The sequence below is a fragment of the Trichechus manatus genome, unplaced genomic scaffold (genome assembly GCF_000243295.1).
Source record: "Trichechus manatus latirostris isolate Lorelei unplaced genomic scaffold, TriManLat1.0 scaffold00004, whole genome shotgun sequence".
NCBI classification, from domain to species: Eukaryota; Metazoa; Chordata; class Mammalia; order Sirenia; family Trichechidae; genus Trichechus; species Trichechus manatus.
The window spans coordinates 11,626,903-11,647,654 of NW_004443940.1; the positions used below are offsets into that span (position 1 = coordinate 11,626,903).

The 20,752-nt window shown below is 42.5% G+C and overlaps 1 protein-coding gene across 3 annotated transcripts in view; it reads left to right on the forward strand.

Moving 5' to 3' along the window:
* The window catches only part of PAIP2B (poly(A) binding protein interacting protein 2B), a 42,535-nt gene extending 27,095 nt beyond the window's left edge, over nucleotides 1-15,440 (forward strand). For all 3 annotated transcript variants that reach the window (XM_023732850.1, XM_012556304.2, XM_023732853.1), the window contains 4 exons: nucleotides 668-816; nucleotides 10,817-10,993; nucleotides 11,955-12,038; nucleotides 12,307-15,440. In XM_023732850.1, coding sequence (XP_023588618.1) covers nucleotides 679-816; nucleotides 10,817-10,993; nucleotides 11,955-12,011 — 372 coding nt within the window. In that variant the 5' untranslated portion in view covers nucleotides 668-678 and the 3' untranslated portion in view covers nucleotides 12,012-12,038; nucleotides 12,307-15,440. The remainder of the gene's footprint in view (nucleotides 1-667; nucleotides 817-10,816; nucleotides 10,994-11,954; nucleotides 12,039-12,306) is intronic.
* The last annotated feature ends 5,312 nt before the right edge of the window (nucleotides 15,441-20,752 follow it).

A 20,752-nucleotide genomic window follows, 5' to 3' on the forward strand; every position in this document is an offset into this window, starting at 1 on the left:
TCACAGGCTTTTAAGACCCCAGACACTACTCACCAAGATAGAATGTAGAGCATTGTCTTTATAAGCTGTGTCATGCCAATTGAGCTAGATGTTCCCTGAGACCATGGTCCCCAGAGCCCTCTGCCCAGCAATTCAGTCCCTCAGGGAGTTTGGATGTGTCTATGGGGCTTCCATGACCTTTCCTTGTTGTACAAGTTGTGCTAGTTTCTCCTGTATTGTGTACTGTCTCACCCTTCACCCAAGATACCATTGAAATACATTTTAAAGAAAAACAGAGTTTGAGAATCAGAGTAAGGGGCAATTGCCTACAGTGGTCTTTAAGAATGTATTTCTTCTACCTATTTAAACATTGGGATTTGGCATGGAGAGGTTTACCTCTCGCCTGGAAAGCTAATAGAGCCTAGACATTTTTTTCCTGTAATCTTAAAGAATTGTACAGTTGATAACTGTAGGATATGGTTGGTTTTCTAACAGTTACAGACTGTATATACCATGATAGAAAAATGGGCGAAGTAAAGAATGAAGTAAAAATGAGCAATTTCTGTTCATCTATAGTTAAATTCTTCGACTTAGAACTTAAGACGCTTCTGAAAGAAACTGGATGTTACAGGTTTATGTTACCTGAATCCTTGTATTCATCTTATCCTTTCTTTTTGCTCCTGTTTAGGTTCTGTCATAATGAATGGATCCAGTGTGGCCAATACATCACCCAGTGTAAAATCCAAAGAGGACCAGGGGATAAGTGGGCACGATGAGAAGGAAAACCCATTTGCAGAGTACATGTGGATGGAAAATGAAGAGGATTTCAACAGACAGGTAAAGAAAGATGTGGAAGGCAAATGATGCATATGACTCAACAGCTATAGTACTATACTGTCAGTCCATTAAGAAACAAGTGGGTGGATAGGCTTTAGAATAACTTAAAAATACATAGAGGCCTGATCCAGGATCACCAAGAACCATCTTCAGCTGGTTAGAGATGGTAGTGACAGTACTTTGAAGAAAGATACTGATATATTTCTGCCATGCTTATTAAAAGAGGACGCAAACATCAGACTAATTCATTTATAGCTAAAAATCCTTACATTATGAGCCCGTGTATAACCAAATAGATAAGTATGTACCCCTCACTATGATATGCCCTCTGAGTGTAATTCATGTTACAAAATAACTGCTGCAGAGAGGCCTTGCTCTCACCTCATTTCGGGCACATTTGTTTATTGAATTTCTCTAGGCGACTGTAAGCCACTCCAGGAATTTCCCAGAGTTTAAATCAAACCAGGCTTTCCCAGGGTCCCAGCTGTATGTAGCTTTTGTGTTGACCTACCTGTCTCCCTCTGCTTTTATCCGTCTTTTGAATCAAAAATAGATTGTTGAAAGCATAAACAGTTTCTACTAGCTTTGATAATACTCAATGACATCCTCTTGGCCCCACTGAGTAGGGTTGCACTGGGACTGTTAGGAATCAGGTGTGTAACTTGTGGGCTTACATAGGCATTTAGCGTACTCAGGCAGAATGCATGGAAAAGTACTGGAAAACTAGGACTTGCAAAAAAGAGAAGAAAAAAAAAGGAAGCTGAAGAAAGAAAGTTGAGAGACTGTCATGGATTGAATTATGTCCCCAAAAAATATCAGTTTGGCTAGGCCTTGATTCCCAGTATTATGTGATTGTCTACCATTTTGTCATCTGATGTCGTTTTCCTATGTGTTGTAAACCCTACTTCTATGATGTTAATGAGGTGGGATTAGTGGCAGTTACGTTAATGAGACAGGGCTCAATCTACAAGGTTAGATTGTGTCTTAAGCCAATCTCTTTTGAGATATAAAAGAGAGAAGCAGAGGGACATGGAGACCTCATACTACCAAGAAAGCAGTGTTGGGAGCAGAGTTCATCCTTTGGACCTGGGGTTCCTGTGCTGAGAAGCTCCTAGTCCAGGGGAAGATTGATGACAAGGACCTTTCTCCAGAGCCAACCAAAAGGGAAAGCCTTCCCCTGGAGCTGACGCCCTGAATTCAGACTTCTAGACTGTGAGAGAATAAATTTCTCTGTGTTAAAGCCATCCACTTGTGGTGTTTCTGTTATGGCAGCACTAGATAGCTAAGACAGAGACTTTAAAAATTGTAGTAACTTGTTTGAGAGAACTAGGAAAGCGATGACATCTTTATCCTTGGCAGCTTCAAGGATTGTTATAAATAAATACCAGGCTCTAAGAAGGGCTGAAACCCTGGCGGTGTAGTGGTTAAGAGCTCAGCTGCTAACCGAGAGGTTGGCAGTTTGAATCCACCAGCCACTCCTTGGAAACCCTATGGGGCAGTTCTACTCTGTCCTGTAAGGTTGCTATGAATTGGAATCAAACTCAACAGCAATAGCTTTGGTTTTTTCTTTTTCTTTTTTGGTAAGAAAGGCTGAGCAGATAAACAGATGTTTGCTGAAATTGCCCCAACCTTAATATTGTACAGGTAATGCTAGTGTGGCAACATTATTTTGAAACTGCTATGTGATATTCAGGGGCCCTGGTGGTGCAGTGGTTAAGAGCTTGGCTGCTAACCAAAAGGTCGGCAGTTTGAATCTACCAGCCGCTCCTTGGAAATCCTATGGGGCAGTTCTGCTCTGTCCTGTGGGATCGCCATGAGTCGGAATCGACTCGACGGCAACAGGTTTGGCTTCGGTTTTTTACATGATATTCAAGTCAGGGGATTGACTGTTTCAGAGAAGCCTTCTGTGTCCCTCATTTGGCTGTGCAACAGGGTTTAGGAATCTGGGATCTGACTGATACCAGTTCTCCCTGTACATTACTCTATTTCCCCATGGTGAACTGTACAGTTTTTGCCCATCACCACCAATCCCATTACTAGCATAGTTTTCATGCATACTGCACATCTTGTGTTGGATCTTAAGAAGAAAGAAACTGATTTCTAGCAACCCTGATACAGTATTTCTGACTTTCCGATAAGATATCTAAGAAACAACTAAACAACACCAGAAACTAGGAGTGACAGTCATTGTTCTATTGAAATGATTTTCACTGACTTGAAGGCCGATAGAACTGGATTGAAATGCAGTTTTAAAGATTAAGTCCCTGTCTTAGTCTGGGTTCTCTAGAGGAGCAAAGTCAGTGAAGCATATATAAATACATAGAGAGAAATTTGCTTCAAGGAAATGCCTGTCCCAATTGTGAGGGCTGGCCAGTCCCAAATCTGTGGGGTCAGGTGACAGGCTGTGAAGACTTCTGTTGGCTCACATGGTTCAAGGGGCTGACAGACCCAAAATCTGTAGGTCAGGTGGCAGGCTGGAGGCCTCTGCTGGCTCACAGGGTTGTAGGAGTTGGTGAATCCAAAATCTGCAAGTCAGGCAGTATGTTAGTTATCTAGTGCTACTTTAACAGAAATACCACAAGTGGGTGGCTTCAACAAAGAGAAGTTTATTCTCTCACAGTCCAGTAGGTTAGAGGTCCAAATTCAGGGTGCCTTCTCCAGGGGAAGGCTTTCTCTCTCTGTCAGCTATGGGGGAAGGTCCTTGTGATGCATCAGTCTTCCCTTGGTCTGGGAGCATCTCAGCACAAGAACCTCAGGTTCAAAGGACACGTTCTGGTCCTGGCACTGCTTTCTTGGTGGTATGAGGTCCCCATGTCTCTCTGCTTGCTTCTCTCTTTTATATCTCAAAAGAGATTGGCTTAAGACACTAATCTTGTACACAATATAACTGCCACTAATCCATCTCATTACATCATAGTGATAGGATTTACAACACATAAGGAAATCACATCAGATGACAAAATGGTAGACAATCATACAATACTGGGAATCATGACCTAATGATGGTGATTAGGTTCTAAGACATATAGGAATTTGCCATGGAGAGATTTACCCCTTGCTTAGAAAGACTAAGTGAGCCTAGACAATTTTTTGTTTTTTGTTTTGTTTATAAGGTTAAATTAAATAGAATCAACCCTGGGTTTCCAGAGCTGAAGTTATATATACTCTAAGGGATATACCACTGGTACAGAGATTTTATGTCAACAGGGTGTGTGTTCCCTGCCTCCTATCCTAGCCTGGGTTCCCTGTGCTGTGCTATTTCCTGAGATCCCCCAGCTGATCACTTTCTTCTAGTGCTATGTAAAAATGGCAGCTTGGCCGAGTCATCTGATCTCCTCTAACTTTACAAGGGAGAAAGAGAATCAAGACCAACAGCCCAAGGCTGATACCTGTGAGGCAGAGGTCAAACATACCTTCACCCTCCAGCCTTTTTACCAGTTTTGACACCAGCCATCCCTCCCGTGGCACTCTCTACTTCTCTGCTGGGTTTGATAATTCATTGCAAGGGCCACACAGAACTCACAGACCATATTCACAGATATGGGGTTTATTAGGGAAGTAACAGGTTACAATTCAGGATACAGTTCTTCAATCAGGACAGCCTCTTCTCAGCCATGCCCACAGGCAGGCCTTTCTCTGGCCCTTGGCCAAGGTCTCTGCCCTGCTCAAGCAAGTGTTACAGTGCTCTTTAGTTCCACCAGTAAGTCTTGGCCCGAAGATGCTCAGCTCTCTCTGTGGTTCAGGGATCCTAGCTCTGCCACATGCCTGGTGGCACCCCACTCTGCCACCAAGCTCCTGCCCGAAAGCGTTTAGCTTTCTCACTCCATGGACTGGTAAGCTCACCTTGCCATCTCCTGCCAATCTCCTGATTCTGCAACCTCTGCTGCTGCTTCTTGCCGTGTTGACGTCTCCAGTTACAGCTCTCTGTCTGTCTTCTGGATCTAGGAGGGTCTCAGTGCAGGGATTCTGGGTCCAAAGGATGTGATCCACTCCCGTCTCTTCTTGGTGGTAGTTGGTCCCCCATTTCCACCTCTGGGATGGCTCATTTTAAGCTTAGCAGGATGGCAAAACTGACCAATTCCCCTGTTAGGGTTCCATATACCTTATTTGCATGGTCCCACCCCCACAAGAGTGCCATCCACCTTATTTGTATTACTAGCAAGCCACCCAATCCCCTTGGTGGGACACAAGCACCTTATTTGTATAGTGCTACCCAATCTTTGAGCCCTAGTGTAAGAGCTCAACTGTTAACCTAAAGGTTGGTAGTTTGAATCTACCAGCTGCTCCTTGCAAAACCTGTGGGGCAGTTCTACTCTGTTCTACAGGGTCACTATTAATCAGAGTTGATTCAGCGGCAACGAGTTTGGTTTTTTTGGTTTTACCCAGTCTTTTTGGTGGGAATTACAAGACCATAGCTAGAAAGGCCATATAAAAGCAGTCTATCACGCTGCATGCTGCCTGAGGCATCTCTTGGTTACCGACATCACTCCTCAACAATTAGCATAGCACATAAAGGCATATAGCTAACTGTAGCAAATGGGCACCTCTCGGCCACCTTGTGGCTAGCCAGTAGTTTACTGCACTGACCATACTCTCCAAAGCTGAGGAAGAAGGGAGGAAGGATGCTGGCAGTTTTGAAATTCTGGCTTTTTTTTTCTTTTCTTTTTTTTTAAGTTTTCTGTGTTTTTCACATTCTCCAAATGAGTGTTATGGTTTGAATTGTATCCCCCCAAAATGTGTGTCAACTTGTCATGGATTGAACTGTGTCCCCCAAAAATATGTATCTACTTGGTTAGACCATCATTCCCAGTATTGTGTGGTTGTCCTCCATTTTGTCATTGATATAATTTTCCTATGTGTTGTAAATCCTAATCTCTGCTTGTGGTTGATGAAGCAAGATTAGATTATGTTTAAGAGGATTAGGGTGGGATGTAACACCCTTGCTCAGGTCACATCCCTGATCCAATGTAAAGGGAGTTTTCCTGGGGTGTGGCCTGTACCTCCTTTTATCTTACAAGAGATGAGCAGAGAGTGGGGGACCTCATACCACCAAGAAAGCAGCACGAGGGCAGAGTGCATCCTTTGTACCCGGGGTTTCTGCACAGAGAAGCTCCTAGTCCAGGGGAAGATTGATGAGAAGGACCTTCCTCCAGAGCTGACAGAGAGAGAAAGCCTTCCTGTGGAGCTGACGCCCTGAATTTGGACTTCTAGCCTACTAGACTGAGAGAGAATAAACTTCTCTTTGTTAAAACCATCTGCTTGTGGGTATTTCTGTTATAGCAGCACTAGATAACTGAGACAGCCATGATTCCCAGCATTATGTGGTTATCTACCATTTTGTGATCTGATGTGATTTTCCTATGCACTGCAAATCCTACCTTTGTGATTCTAATGAGGCAGGATTAGAAGCAGTTATATTAATGAGGCAGAACTCAGTCTATGAGATTAGATTTTATCTTAAGTCAATCTCCTTTTTTTGGAGTAAAATCATCTATTTTATTATTTTTATTTTTATTGAAGGTGTACAGAACAAATAGTTTCTCATTAAACAGTACACATATTGTTTTATGACAGTGGTTAACAACCCCATGACATGTCAACACTGTCCCCTCCTGCCTAGTCCTCGTCCCTGGACTGTTGTGCCCCATTAGTCTCATTTTGTTTTATGGGGCTGACTAATCTTTGGCTGAACGGTGAACCTCGGGAGTGACTTCATTACTGAGCTAAAAGGGTGTCGGGGGGCCATACTCTTGGGGTTTCTCCAGTCTCTGTCAGGCCAGTAAGTCTGGTCTTTTTTTGTGAGTTAGAATTTTGTTCTACATTTTTTTCCAGCTCTGTCCGGGACCCTCTGTTATAGTCCCGGTCAGAGCAGTCAGTGGTGGTAGCTGGGCACCATCTAGTTGTACTAGACTCAGTCTGGTGGAGGCCATGGTAGTTGTGGTCCATTAGTCCTTTGGACTAATCTTTTCCTTGTGTCTTGTTTTCTTCATTCTCCCTTGCTCCTGAAGGGGTGAGACCAGTGGAGTATCTTAGATGGCTGCTCACAGGGTTTTAAGACCCCAGACGCTACTCACCAAGGTAGAATGTAGAACATTTTCTTTATAAACTATGTTATGCCAATTGAGCTAGATGTTCCCCAAGACCATGGTCCCCACAGCCCTCCACCCAGCAGTTCAGTCCCTCAGGGAGTTTGGATGTATCTATGGAGTTAAGTCAATCTCTTTTGAGATATAAAAGAGAAAAGTGAGCAGAGAGACAGGGGGACCTCATACCACCAAGAAACAAGAGTCAGAAGAATAGCATATCCTTTGGACCCAGGATCCCTGTGCTGAGATGCTCTCAGGCTAAGGGAAGACTGATGCATCACAAGGACTTTCCTTCAGAGCCGACAGAGAGACAAAGCCTTCCCCTGGAGTTGGCACCCTGAATTCAGACTTCTAGCCTCCTAGACTCAGAGAATAAATTTCTCTTTGTTAAAGCCTTCCACTTGTGGTATTTCTGTTATAGCATTACTAGATAACTAAGACAATGAGTATACATTTCTTTTTAAGAAATGTTTTTTTTAGTCTGAAGATAAAATGTTCTCTATACCATATGTCCACAATTATGTGGATCAAAGTATGCCACAAGAAATGATGGAAATAAATGATTAGAAGATAAACAGCACTTATTTCTGAATGGCAAAATTGTATATGATGGTTATTTTCTCTTTTTCCCAAATTTTTATAATGGCAAAACTACACACTCAAAACTTATTAGAAAGGCAGAATGACCTTCTGTATCTGAACTGTAAGATTTCCTTTTTCTGTTTAGTATGAACATTGGTAAGATGAGAATTCACAGAAATAAACTGCATAATAATTTTACTAGTCAGATAAGGTTAAGCCTTGTTCCTAGAACTCCTTAGTTTCTGCTCTCTTTTTGAAATGTTTTCATGGGAATTTGTGTGAAGGGGTGAGGTGTGGCAGTTTAGCACATGAAATGAAGTTTTTTTAATCTGATGTGGGGTGATCTCTGAGAAAGAACAGCTGTATGCAGACAGCTAGCCTGGTATACCCCAAATGGGAACCAGGGGCGCTGGCAGAATGTGACTCTGAGATAGAGAAGTGTGTTAGGTGGGGTAAGGCTAGACTGCTTCAACAAAGATTCAGCAGTACATTGTCTTACACTTCTGTCATGTTAACAGCCCAACTAAGCATTCCAGGTCAACAGGTGATTCTGCCAGCACATGGTCCCTTCAGTGAGGTTGCTCTGCCACCCCCAGGGCATTTATTAGCTCAGCAGCTGAGGGATAACTAGGAAGTCTAGCAGCTGAGAAAGGGAGAGAGCATGAAAGCCAGGGCAAGAGGTTTCCTTTTAATCAAGTGATGCCAAACTGCCCACATTCCTTCTGGTGACATTCGTCTGATGAATAGTCAACATGCCACATCCAGCATGGGAGGCAGGAAATGTGGTTTTAACTGAACAGCCTGGTGCTCTGGGAAGAATAGGGAAACAAGTTTGGGGGCTCAGCTAGCAGTTCCCACCCCAAGTGGCTTACTCTGAGTAGCGCATATGCCATGTTTTCAGTCACACCTTTGGGCCCAGGTGTAACTGTCTTTATCAGTTGTGCCAGTGAACAAGAGTAGATGCTTTGTTGTTTTTGTAAAAATATATATAGCACAACATTTGCCAATTCAACATTTTTCAGGTATACAATCTAGTGATATCGATTACATTAATCATGTTGTGCAACTATCACCCATAATCATTGCCAAATTTCTCATCACCACAAGGAAAAATAAAATTTATTTTTAATTGAACACAGGTAGATATAATAAGGAGGAGCAAGCTGTTTGCTCTTAGAGAGAGTCAGGGCAGATGTTGAACATTTATGTTAAGTCTTGTGGCTTGGAAATCTGTTAAGTTGTTATTTTAAGTACTTCATGACTAATTTATTTGAGATTTAAGATAGTGTGGCTAATTGTAACCCGAAGCACTGTTCTTAAGTCTTACTACCATGACTCTTCCTCTGAATTTATGTGGCAAAGATATGTATGGACTAATTTAGTGGATTTTTTATTGTGGTAAATGTATATGTAACAAAGCACTTGACATTTCAACAATCTTCACATGTACAGTTCAGTGATATTAATTATGTTCATCATGTTGTTCAGCCATCATTCGGTGATTGTTTTTTGCTCGACCTCCACTCTAGTGGTGGCGCTAGTGAGCTGTGAATCTGTAAGAGGCGGGCTGCAGGAAAGGGAGGGCAGACTGTGAGGCAGGAAGACTGTTCTAAGTCACACTTAAATCTGCAGAGTGAACCATACTCTTGACTAATCATATTCTTTACTAAGAGTTAACAATATATGTGAAGGAGTGTAAAACATCTAGGTACATAGTGCTTTAATTTAAGGCAATGTTTAAGAAATACGGAGTTGTCACTAACTAGATAGTAGATAAGAATCATCTTAGGTGAAGGGAAGGACAGCACACACTACAGGGGAAGCCAGCACAACTGGACTAAACCAAAGCTAAGAGGTTTCCTCAATACAATCAAATACTTTGAGAGACAGAGTAGCAGGGATGTGGGGTCTGGGGACCATGCTTTCAGGGGACATCTATGTCAACTGGCATAACAAACCTTATTAAGAAAATGTTCTGCATCCTACTTTGGTGAGTAGCGTTTGGGGTCTTAAAAGCTTGCAAGCAGCCATCTAAGATGCATCAACTGGTCCCAACCACTTGGAGTAAAGGAGAACGAAGAACACCAAAGACACAAGGAAAGTATTGGCCCAAGAGACAGAATGGGCCACATAAACAAGAGACTTCATCAGCCTGAGACCAGAACTAGACGGTGCCCGGCTACCACCAGTGAACGTCCTAACAGGAAACACAACAGAGGGTCCCTGATGGAGCAGTAGAACGATGGGATGCAGAACTCAAATTCTAGTAAGAAGACCAAACTTAATGGTCTGACTAAGACTGGAGGTGCCCCAGAAAGCATGGCCCCTGGTCTCTCCATCACCCCAGAACTAAAACAATTTCCGAGGCCAACTCTTCAGACAGGGATTGGACTGGACTGTTGGACATAAAGTGATACTTGTGAAGAATATGCCTCTTAGACAAGTAGATACAAGAGACCAAAGGGGCGGCTTCTGTCCAGAGGTGAGCTGGGAAGGCAGAGAGAGTTAGGAGCTGGTTGAATGTTCATGGGGAGTCAGGGGCGGAGGGGAGGAGTGTGCTGTCACAGAATGGGGTGAGCGGTTAGGGTCTCATAACAATGTATGTAAAAAAAAAAAAAATCTGTATGGAAGACTAACTTGAAATGTAAACTTCATTTAATTACAACAATAAAATTAAAAATTAAAAACAAAGAAATATGGAGTTGTTTCAATATTCATGTATTTCTTCTTGTTTTGAAAGAATACAACGTTGATGCCATCTCATTTTCTGGTGGTATGCCAAAAAAAGTTTTCTATCCTTCTAAGATCCTGAAGGTATTTTTCTCCCATGTGGACCTTACTACCAGGAGAGTGGGCCAGAAACTGAGCATTAGTTTTGATTTAATCTCTACTATCCAGGTAGTGAACTAGCTAGTTACATAGTTACTGTGCCTTTTTACATACTACTTGTAAAATGGGAAATTTAAGAAGGTTGCTTCTTAACAAGATTGAGAAAAGAATTTCAAGCTCTGAAATGATTTTTCATAAGTGCCAGATTAATGAAAAATGTCTGTATCATATATTAGAGATCCTAGAGGATCTGTGAAGAGTTTGAATTTCTGCTATTTGGAATAACTATTTCCTCAGTCTTATTGTTGATGGAATTTGGTGGCAAAAATTAGAAATATTTTCCCTGGCCAGTCATTAGAAGCATCTTAATTCTTAGTAGATATTATACAAGATCATCCTTTATTGTAGAGTAGTAACCTCTGGAGGAAGGAGGTGGACAGAAACCTGGAAGGGGTGAATCCCATTGGGACAGTCAGTCTGAGCTCCTCCCCTTTGTTTGCTAGGTGGAGGAGGAGCTGCAGGAGCAAGACTTCCTGGACCGCTGCTTCCAGGAGATGCTGGATGAAGAAGACCAAGACTGGTTTATTCCTTCGCGAGACCTGCCGCAGGCCGTGGGACAGTTGCAGCAACAGTTAAATGGCCTTTCAGTCAGTGACAATCATGATTCTGAAGATATTTTGGTAAGAGCCATATGGAGTTCTACATGCAGTATAGTGAAGAGAATATAGGATTTGGAGTCACAGACCCTCTTTCTTGGCCCTATAACCGTCGGCAAGGCTCTGCAGCCCTCTGAGCCACTGTTTCTTCACTCGTCACATAGGCATTACTAAGAGGGTGCTTCAAAGATGCATTGCACCTCATAAAGCATTGTGAAAACATTATTGCCAGCATCACCACCTTCCATTTTTCCCTAATGTGCTTTTCAAAGTAGAATTGGGACTAAGAATAAAAAATTGAACACCGAAGAGGTTTGATTTCAAATTATGATTTGCTGCTGCCCTTCCCTTTTAATACCTCCCAAATCTGCATTTAATATAGTTGCCTGCTCAGTTTGGAAGGAATATACTCCTGAGAGCCTATTTTCCACTCAGAAGACCAGATAGGCTAATTCCCTGTCTTCCATGTTGATTTAATGTGTTCTGTGAATGATATAGTTCTCACACAACTCATGTTCTGAATGATTGTGTCCTGCAATCTTGCTGAGGTTTTGGATATTCACATGAGAGTAGACAGGCAAGGAGGTGAGTATAGAAAGATGAAGAAAAATAGGGATTGTGGTAACCAAACTGTTTCATGGAAAACTGATTTTCATTAAGATACTTAATGAATTGGAATATTCTTTTTGGAGTCAAACTTGTGGGCCTCTGATGGGAATTTGGAAAGCATCATGAAGGGAACAGGAGTCTAAGGAGAAAATGAGGCTGGTCAGGCTTAACATGTCAGGAGCCGGTGGCAGCAGCCCAGCTTTTGTGTTTAAGGAACTCTGACATAGGATGCAGTCACAGCCTGATATACAGAGAATTTTATTTATTTCTGTCCTTGAATCTGAAGGGAAGATCTGCTAGTAATGGAAGCAGGGAGAAAATGACTTTTAAAGTGCACCTTCCCTTAAGATTTAGTATCTCTTGATTCTTCTTTCAGAGCAAAAGTAACCTGAACCCAGATGCCAAGGAGTTTATTCCAGGAGTGAAGTACTGAGCTGACAGAAAGCTTTGAGGAGGACTTGTATGTCCCCACATCTGGGGACCGTGCTGCACAGAAAGCCGGGGCTGAAGAGGGGGGTGGGCTGGGAGGGGTGCTCTTTGGGGAAGGGGAACAGTGGTTTAACTCCTGTGACTCGAGTAACTAATGTGCTCGGTCTTATTCTAGGAGCCTCTGAGTATTTCTCTTTTGTTCTACTGACTTCCATGGGGAGCAGTTTCCTTTTTTTTTTTTGTTAGCTATTTTGAGTTAAGGAAATTGCAATCTCTTTTTTTTTTTTTTCCTTCATCAGGAATGTCTGCTGTGTGTGTTTAAACCAAATAAGCTGACCAAGAAAAAACTAGGTGTTTAAGAAATGCCCTTTTCACCCTGCTGTATACTTAGAAGGGCAATGAACACCTGGAGAACTACTTGTCGTATTTGCTAATAAGCTGGATGGGAAGAGGGACAAGTGGAAGAAGCAGGTGGCAAACCAGAACACACAGCTCAGTTCCCTCACCCCTGGAGGTATCCTGCAATGAACTGGGATTACCAGGAGCCTGTTGAGCCCACTTCTCCCTGCCCCGAATTCCATTCAAGAAAACAGAGTCTTAAGGTACTGGTTTACAGTAACTCTTGATGGTTGATGAAAGTTGTAAATCAGAAGGGGAGGACTGTGATGGCAATTGTCACTTGAGTCATTCAGTTACTGTTGTCCTACTCTTAAGCCTCTGTTTACAGCTACCATCAGACTCATCATTTACAAGGTAAAAGAACACTGGGGTTGATTTGCCACCTCATCCCTTATGGTGTCTAGGTACTCCCCGTCTCCTGTCCACCCCAACCATACTCTGATTTATCAGGAAAAGACATCATTACCAAAGCTGTATGAGAGGCATGCTGTGCTGGCCATCCAGCTGAGCCTGGAGAAGTCATTCTTGAATCTTGTTAGTTGTGTCTTAAGTTTATTTTGCACGATTATATATTTTTCCAGCCCCATGAACACTTGGTCCCCTTGGTATCTCCATTCCCTTAGAAAAGTTTTACGCACGTTTACAAGTAAATCTATTTTTCAGGACATTAGCAAGAAGCTTTTGGGTGCTTCTCCCCACCCTGTAGAATTATGCAAAGGAACTCAAAAAACCCTAGGAGAGTGAGGGCTGCTTTATCAAGGTGACTAATTGTCAGGATATATCCACCTGTTATAAAATTTTGCAGTTCCCATACACCCCACTTTGCGAGCTTGTTAGTCCCGCTCTCTGGGTGTGTTCCTTTTACCTTTCCTGTCTATAACTCACTGGGGTTTTTGTTGATACTCATAAGGAACTAAACTGGGCATCAGGAGCTGCCTTTGTGTAATAGCGATGCAGGTGGCAGAGTCATGATTGAAAGAGATTGAGTCTAGTCCTGGCCATTCTCCCAGGACTAAGACTTGCAGAGGCCTGAGGATGATAGTGGCTTCTGTGTGACTGCTACTGTATGGTGTGATAGGCCTATGAGGAAACGATCACGTAACTTGAAGTCTGTAAATTCGGTATGTGGATGTGGGACAGAGGTTGGAAAGAAAGGACTGGGGTCTGGAAAGCTTAACAAATTCTCCTTTTTCTTATGGGTTCCCTTGCTGACTTTCTGAACAGCGACAGGCTAATGACAGATTTAAAATATGAACTATAGCTTTTCCTCGTTTGAATCTGTAGGATAGCGTCGTTTGAAAAACGGCCTTCCTTGTTAGGTTGTATGTCATAGGAGATTAGCTTGGGGAGCGGGTATTTCCAGACAAACGCATTAATTCCTCAAGCATCTACCTCTAGAGAATGGAACCGTTAACTCTTCAGGGAGGGCTATGAATAAAGAAACTTCGTTATTCCAGCTTCAGCTTTCAGCTGATGGTTTCCTCTACTACAGAGGGCCTTGGAAGTGCAGAGAGAGAGGTCTCACTCTCCTGGGGCTGCTTTTCCTCCCTCAGCCTCCATTAGCCTGTCCAACTTCAGAATTCGGAAGGCTGTTGAAAATATGATGACAGAAGGAGTGCATTCTCGAGACTGTGAGTGTCTCCATCATAAAGAGGGCAATAGACTCTTGTTTGGCTCCCCATCTGGAAGGTCCTGCAGGAATCTGGAGTTAAGCTGTTTCTTCGCCCTTGAGGAGGTTCACGCTCTGACAGCAGGGTAGGCTGTGCTGCTAGGTACAGTTCAAGGGGCTTGCCTTTCTTACTGCTGTGCTATTCCATGTTGCATGTTGGTCTCTGGCATGGTTTCACAAGGCATATTTGGTTAGGACTAAAAAAGTTTTCCTGTCAGATGAGCAGTGGAGCCTGAGTCCTATTCAAAGATACTAACTTCAGGGTCAGGAAGCGGCTTACAGTGCGACCCCTTTTTTAATGTAGAGAAAGGACTGGGGTCTGAAAAGCTATAAACGGTTCCTTCTTGTAGCCCAGCTCTTTTCTCCAACTATTTTGTGTTGTGAGGTGAGAGCACGGTTACTACCGAGATCATAGGCTCAGCTATTGTTAAGAGTTTGCCAACTTCTTAGCAGAAAATATACTTGGGTTTTGTTGGACCTTCACTGGGGAAAGTCTGGTAGCCTCAGTCTGTCTGACTTTTCCTCATAGGAAAGGTTCTGAGTGCAGGTCGGGCTCAACACCTTTACGTTTTAATGGTGAGGCATATATTTATTTATAAGTGATTATTTTGATGTGGAATTTAAGCCACTACTCCGTTCAAACTTTTTTTTGCTGGCAACTGGAAGTTTGAGAATTTGTATAGAAATAGAACTGTGTCTTCCTAACAGTTGCCAGCTCTGGCTGGTCCTGGTATTAATTTATTAGTGATTGATTTCCGATCATTATGATTATTTATTTGACTCTAAATCTTCAAGATGAAAATTATTTTATCTCTTTTTCTTCAAGAGGAAAAAAGATCGTAGAAATGCCTTTTTTATTTCTTCAGGCCTTTTACCTGCAGCAGAAAACTTAATGGGGACATCCTAGGCCTGAGCACATGCATACCTGGATCTGTGGACCAGTTTCTGACCCACAGCAGTGGACTTTTGGGGATCACATCGGGTCAAACGAGAAATAATCATAGGAAAAGGCTGGACCATTGCAGCATCTTTCGTTTCCAAAGTAAAAACTGCTGGGGTCTCCTTAATTAAGATTACATTGTTAACTGTGGCTTGAAAATAAAACTTTTAGTGACTTACCAAGCAGCATTTTACGAATCGTATATTGCACAATCAAAAGTTTTGATTGATTTCGGAGAGGCTGGGAAGTAAGGTTCTAGAGAAAGTGGCAGTTTGCTTCCATAAAGATTTACAGCCTTGGAAACCCTATGGTAGTTCTAGTCTGTCCTGTAAGGTCACTATGAGTTGGAATTGACTGGACAGCAGTGGGTTTTGGGTTTGGGGTTTTAGGTTAGTTGAATACTCTGGCAATTAACACGTGTCAAAGAGGAAAGTTGTGTGAAGAGGAAGCCAAAGAGCCAAAGGACACAGCCTGTCTGAATCTTCTTGCATTAGTGCTACTGCAAACACCATGTAAAGAAATGACTGCCCAGGCTCCTGAAACATCTGGAGCCTAGGAATCTACTCTGCTGTGATTGTAGGGGGCAGGCGTTCTTTGATAAGGGTTCCTGTGCCACAGGCTAATAAAGTTTCTTGGTTTGAGTGATGTTGAAGTATGGAAACAGGCAGAAACCTAACAAATGTGACCAAGAATTAGAGATGTCCACTTACTGGGGAAGACTGTATGTATGCCCAGCTGCTCCTCTTTGGGATAATGCCAACATCATTAGTTTGAGAAGTGGGTGGAGAGAACAGGAGAATTGACCCTGATTTGGCATGCAGCAGGGGCTTTGCTCTCCTCCTGCCTCTGCCCACAATTCTCCATGAGTCATTTCACCCCTCATTGCCCATGTGGAGCGTTAATTCTGTTCTCTCCACCCTGTGTAGTACGCAGAGCACTTTCATAGCCACTGCTCTCCAGCCTTGTGGTGGATGTCATTCACAGACTTGGCTAGTCACAGTTTTGCAAGGGTTTTTTTTTTTTCCTTTGCTTTTAATCTTCTGTCTTTATTTCTCTCGTCTTGAAGCTGCTATTGGTGACAGGGAAACAGGAGGCCAACCCAAGGAAACAAGTTCCTCACCAGCCACTTACTGCTGTTCCCAGTCAGTCTGAGTTTTTAGGGGGTCGTGGGAATAGGACAGCCGAGTACACTGGTCTCTGCCCGGTGTCAGCCAAGAGATCCACCCCCCGGGGGACAGAAGAGAAATGTGCAAAGGGACAGATGCGCCATCTTTATTTCAAGAGAAAAAGCCTCCTTAGATTTTGTTGTTACGAGGAGTCTCATTTGCAAGATTTACTGAGCTTTCTCCCCCAATCTTGCTTTCCTTTTATTTAAAAATAATAAAGAAAAATTGTAGGCCATTCAATACTAAAAAAAAATACTGAGATAATAGTAAAATGTTCAGTCTGTAAACCAACACTAAGTGATAATCCTGTCCTGTTGATTGTGAGCTTTCAGAAATACTGAATGCTTGATGGGTGCTTTGGAGGGTAGGAAGTCTTTTTTTTTTTTTTTTTTAATATCTTTATTGAGGTATATTTTATATATCATAAAATTCACCCATTTCAGGTATACAATTCAGTGATTTTAGTGACTTTCCCAAGTGGTGCTGCCATCACTGTAACTCAGTTTTGGGACAATTTCTCACACACCTCCGCCCCACCCCGCGTAAGATCACTCATGCCATTTACACTTATTCTGGTTCCCAGCCCCAGCCAATCACTAATCTACTTTCTGTCTATAAATTTGTGTTTTCTGAACATAATTGTACAATATGTGATCTCTTGTGCCTGACTTCTTTCACTTAGCATAATGTTTTCGAGGTTCATCCATGATGTAATGTGATCAATAGTTTATTCCTTTTTATTGGTGAATATATTCCATTATATGGATATACCATAGCTTGTCAGCAAGGGAGCCTTTTAAACTTGGATTTTAGCTTCCTGTGATCCAAACCCTCAAAACAGAACTCCTAGGGGAAGCTGCTGTTCACATTATAGGGACTGCTTATCAACCAGCTTTGTCATCTTCTAGAAGCTCCACTTGAGGAGCCTGAACTGCTGCAGAAATTTTTATAATTTTGCAACTTTTTTATAAGGAACGTTTATGCTATCTACACACGTCAAGACTTTTGAAGCATCTGATAGTCATTTAATAAGTATGAGCGTGTGCTTGAGTGGACAAGGAAATGAAACCATCAGTGCTATGTTCGACTTTTTTCCTCCCTTAGCCTGGATGGGGGAATCTCTGAACTTTCTAAATACAGTATCCTGTCTCCATTACAAAGTTGAACATGTATTCAAGATCCTGCTGCCTTTGTTAGACAGATTTTGGAGGAACGAGAGCAGACAGCAGAGAAGGTAGAGTGGAAAAAGGGAGTGGAGCTTGCGGAACAAGGAGAAGCCCCCAGAAGGTGTATGCAGGGCACACTGGCTCTTGGCCTGGATGAAGTTCTCATGATGCCCTGGGGCAGCTTGGCACCTTCAGCAGGCCCAGCAGGTCTTCACTCTGGATCTGTATCTCTCACAAGTGTTTAAAAGCTGTTTTTGTTACCACCACCACCCCCCCAAATAAATGTTACGTGGTAGTTATTAATACTTCTTTGGAGGAGGGACAGGGCTTTAAAATTGAGGAAATAATTTTCATAAAAATTTAAAAAATGGAAAAAAGTTACTTTTTAAGAATTTTGCTATACAAACCAAATGGCAGCTGTTGAAAATCTCAATAAAATGAGAATAAAATGCTTTTACTGGCAGTGGTACCCTTCTTCCTCAGATTGGGTCATTCTGTATCATACGGCAGGGGGTGTATGTGCATGGGGTGTGTGTGTGTGTGTTTTTAATCATAGTTTTAGTTGCATAGTTTTCCATTCCAAATAGGGTTACAGAGTGGTAAGAGTGTGGGCTCGGAAATCGCTTTCTTTTTGCCCTCAGCCTGAACCAGTTTCCTTATTTGTAAAGGTACATTTCCCTCTTGAGGCTATTGTGAAATTTAGACAGCTTAATTTTAGAATACATGTAGACAGTTAATACATGGATATTTTCTGTTTCTGGGCAAAACTGACTCCTACCTAGTAAACAGCTAAAGGAATTCTCTATTTGCCTTTCAACTATTGGACAGGTTAGAGAGCCTGCTTTGTACCAAATGCTGGTTTAGGCACTGGGGACTACTGGGTTAACAAATCACATAATTCCTGGAGATTAATTAGGTAATGTGTACTTAGTTTCAATTTACACTAAGTTTAAAACTCCCAATGATTGTCTGAGCTTTCTCATATGGTAAAAAGACCATGGGGCCAGACCAGGGCCCCTGGGTTTTGTTTTGAGGCCTTTTATCACCTTCATTAAACCTGGAGGGGTAGGAATCTGAACTGACTTGCTTATTTATAGACTTGAGGTGCTACAGTTATGTGTAGGAGTCCCTGGGTGTAAGCACTCAACTACTAGCCCAAAGGATGGAGGTTTGAACATACCCACAGGCACTTTGGAAGATAAGCCTGGCAATCTGCTTCTGAAAGGTCAGAGCCTTGAAAACCCCATAGAGCAGTTCTACTCTCTCACATGCGGTCATCATGAGTTGGAATCGACTCAATGGCAACTAAAAACAATAGTTATGTGTGTACAGTGTCTGAACTATCAGAGTGTAACATAACATACTCTTAAGATGTGGATGGTGTATTCACTTCTTAAACTTTTTACTGAAAAGTGTAATATTCCACAGAAAAGTGCAGGTATTTTAAGTGTGCACTTCCATGAATTTTCCCCAACTGAAGAAGGGTGAAAATTTTAATCCTTGGAGCATCGTCACACCTAGATGTTCCATACATGTCTGCTGAATGAATGGTACAGGTGATGCTGTGCTGTCCACGAGATCACAGTTAAAGGCAGTGCTGGCTTCGTTCAAGTCAGTGCTTGTCCCAAGCTCTTGCCTTGTCACAGGGCTGTGTGGGATCAGATGAGTGCATACGTCTTCAATGCCTTCGAAGTGGAGAATCCCATGAATTATTCCTGATATTTTGTTGAGGGAAGGAGAATAGAAGTTTAAAATTGAAGGGGGAAAACATTAAAATCATTTAGGGTTTTCTGCACCTGAGCCTCTGTGTAATAGCTAGAGAATAAGCTACGTCATTACTTCTCCTTTGGCTAAAGGAATCAGGAGCACAATCTGACCTCGTGCACTTTAAGACTGCCTTCATTTTTTTCAACTACTCAATGCTGATGTGCTGAAGACTACAGAATCAATCAAGATGTGTTCCTTGCTCTGCTCTAAAACATTCCTTGTGCTTTTGAATTGTAGACCCTCGTGATGACCATATCCTAAACATTAGTTGGTCTCAGTATTTATAAATTCCACTTTTCATCCATAAACTTTGGATTCTAAGTCCAAAATACTGCTTGATCCTTAATATCATGTAAAAATAGCGGTTCGAACTTCACTTCTCCAAAACTCGCCACTTATTAAAAACTCAACAGTATTACTAGGGCTGTAACAACAGCAAATTCACCTCTTGTGTGTATCCTTGTTCTCTTTACAAGCTTTTCACCACTGGTGTAGTGGAGACTTGCTGAGAGCTCGGCCCCACAGTCCAATGGTTTGGGCCATAGATGGAGGCGTAGATGGCTGGCTGTCCCTTCAAAAGGGACTTCTTATTGCTCAAAACTCTGGCTTGCTGGGCTGAGCACGATGGGATGAGAGCTGCTGCTATTCTGTTCTGTATGAATGCCAGTGTGTGAAAGTACAGTGTCAACTGACTTGGGAAACAAGCCTATATAGAAGACCCCCTAGAGTGCCCAATCAGAACTCAAAAGCTGCAGGGTAAAACTCCCTCAGCTGCAGATACCAGACCCCCTACAGCAATTAGCTAAGGTATCTAGTAGAAAATTCCCCATCCCACCCGACCTGTTGAATCAGACACCTTAGGGGGGAAGGGCACATAAATCTGAATTTGAAAGTCACTCCTAGAATTATTGGTGTGCATAAGCTTGAAAACTGTTATCTAGGACATGATCCATGCCTTCTAATAGTTTACACTCTAAACACTTGTAGAGGCAGCCTCTGTGGATTAAGACTCGTCTTCAGTCCACCAAACAGCATGGGCAGCAGCAGAGGAAGCTCTGGGCTTGTCTTTACTGATCAAACGAGTTATCCAGGGGACAGGAACCATTGTCTGTTCTTCACTGATGTTCATCGTTCCCGGTGCCACATAACAGCATCATGCTTTAACCAGAGCCGGGCTGGCAGCAGCCTAGAATAGGTGGACCACCTAGGTAAATTGTGCCCAACTGGCCTTCTTTGATCTCAGCAATCTTCATAAATCTCTCAAGAACTTATTCACGTGAGAAACTGCCAAACGTGCTGTTTACCCGATTACCAAATCAGTGATGTTCTAACTCTCTCAGATTAGAGATGTACCCTTCTCCCCTAAATTCACTGAACTGTCACAGGAAGAGGATGTCATATGCCTAAGGTTATTCCCTTTGATGTTCTACGTGGAGAACACTTAGTTCTACTGAACACGATTGGGCAGGGATCATTACTTTGATGGGAGACAATTGAGGTCACAGGTTACCTGGCAGCTAGTCAGCATATATGTATGGTAATGGAGGGAGGAGAGCCTGCACAGATCAATTACCTGCCTAAGTACTGCAGACCACAGGCCAAGCACCTGGGATGGGGCTTTAAACCTTGGACTAAAAC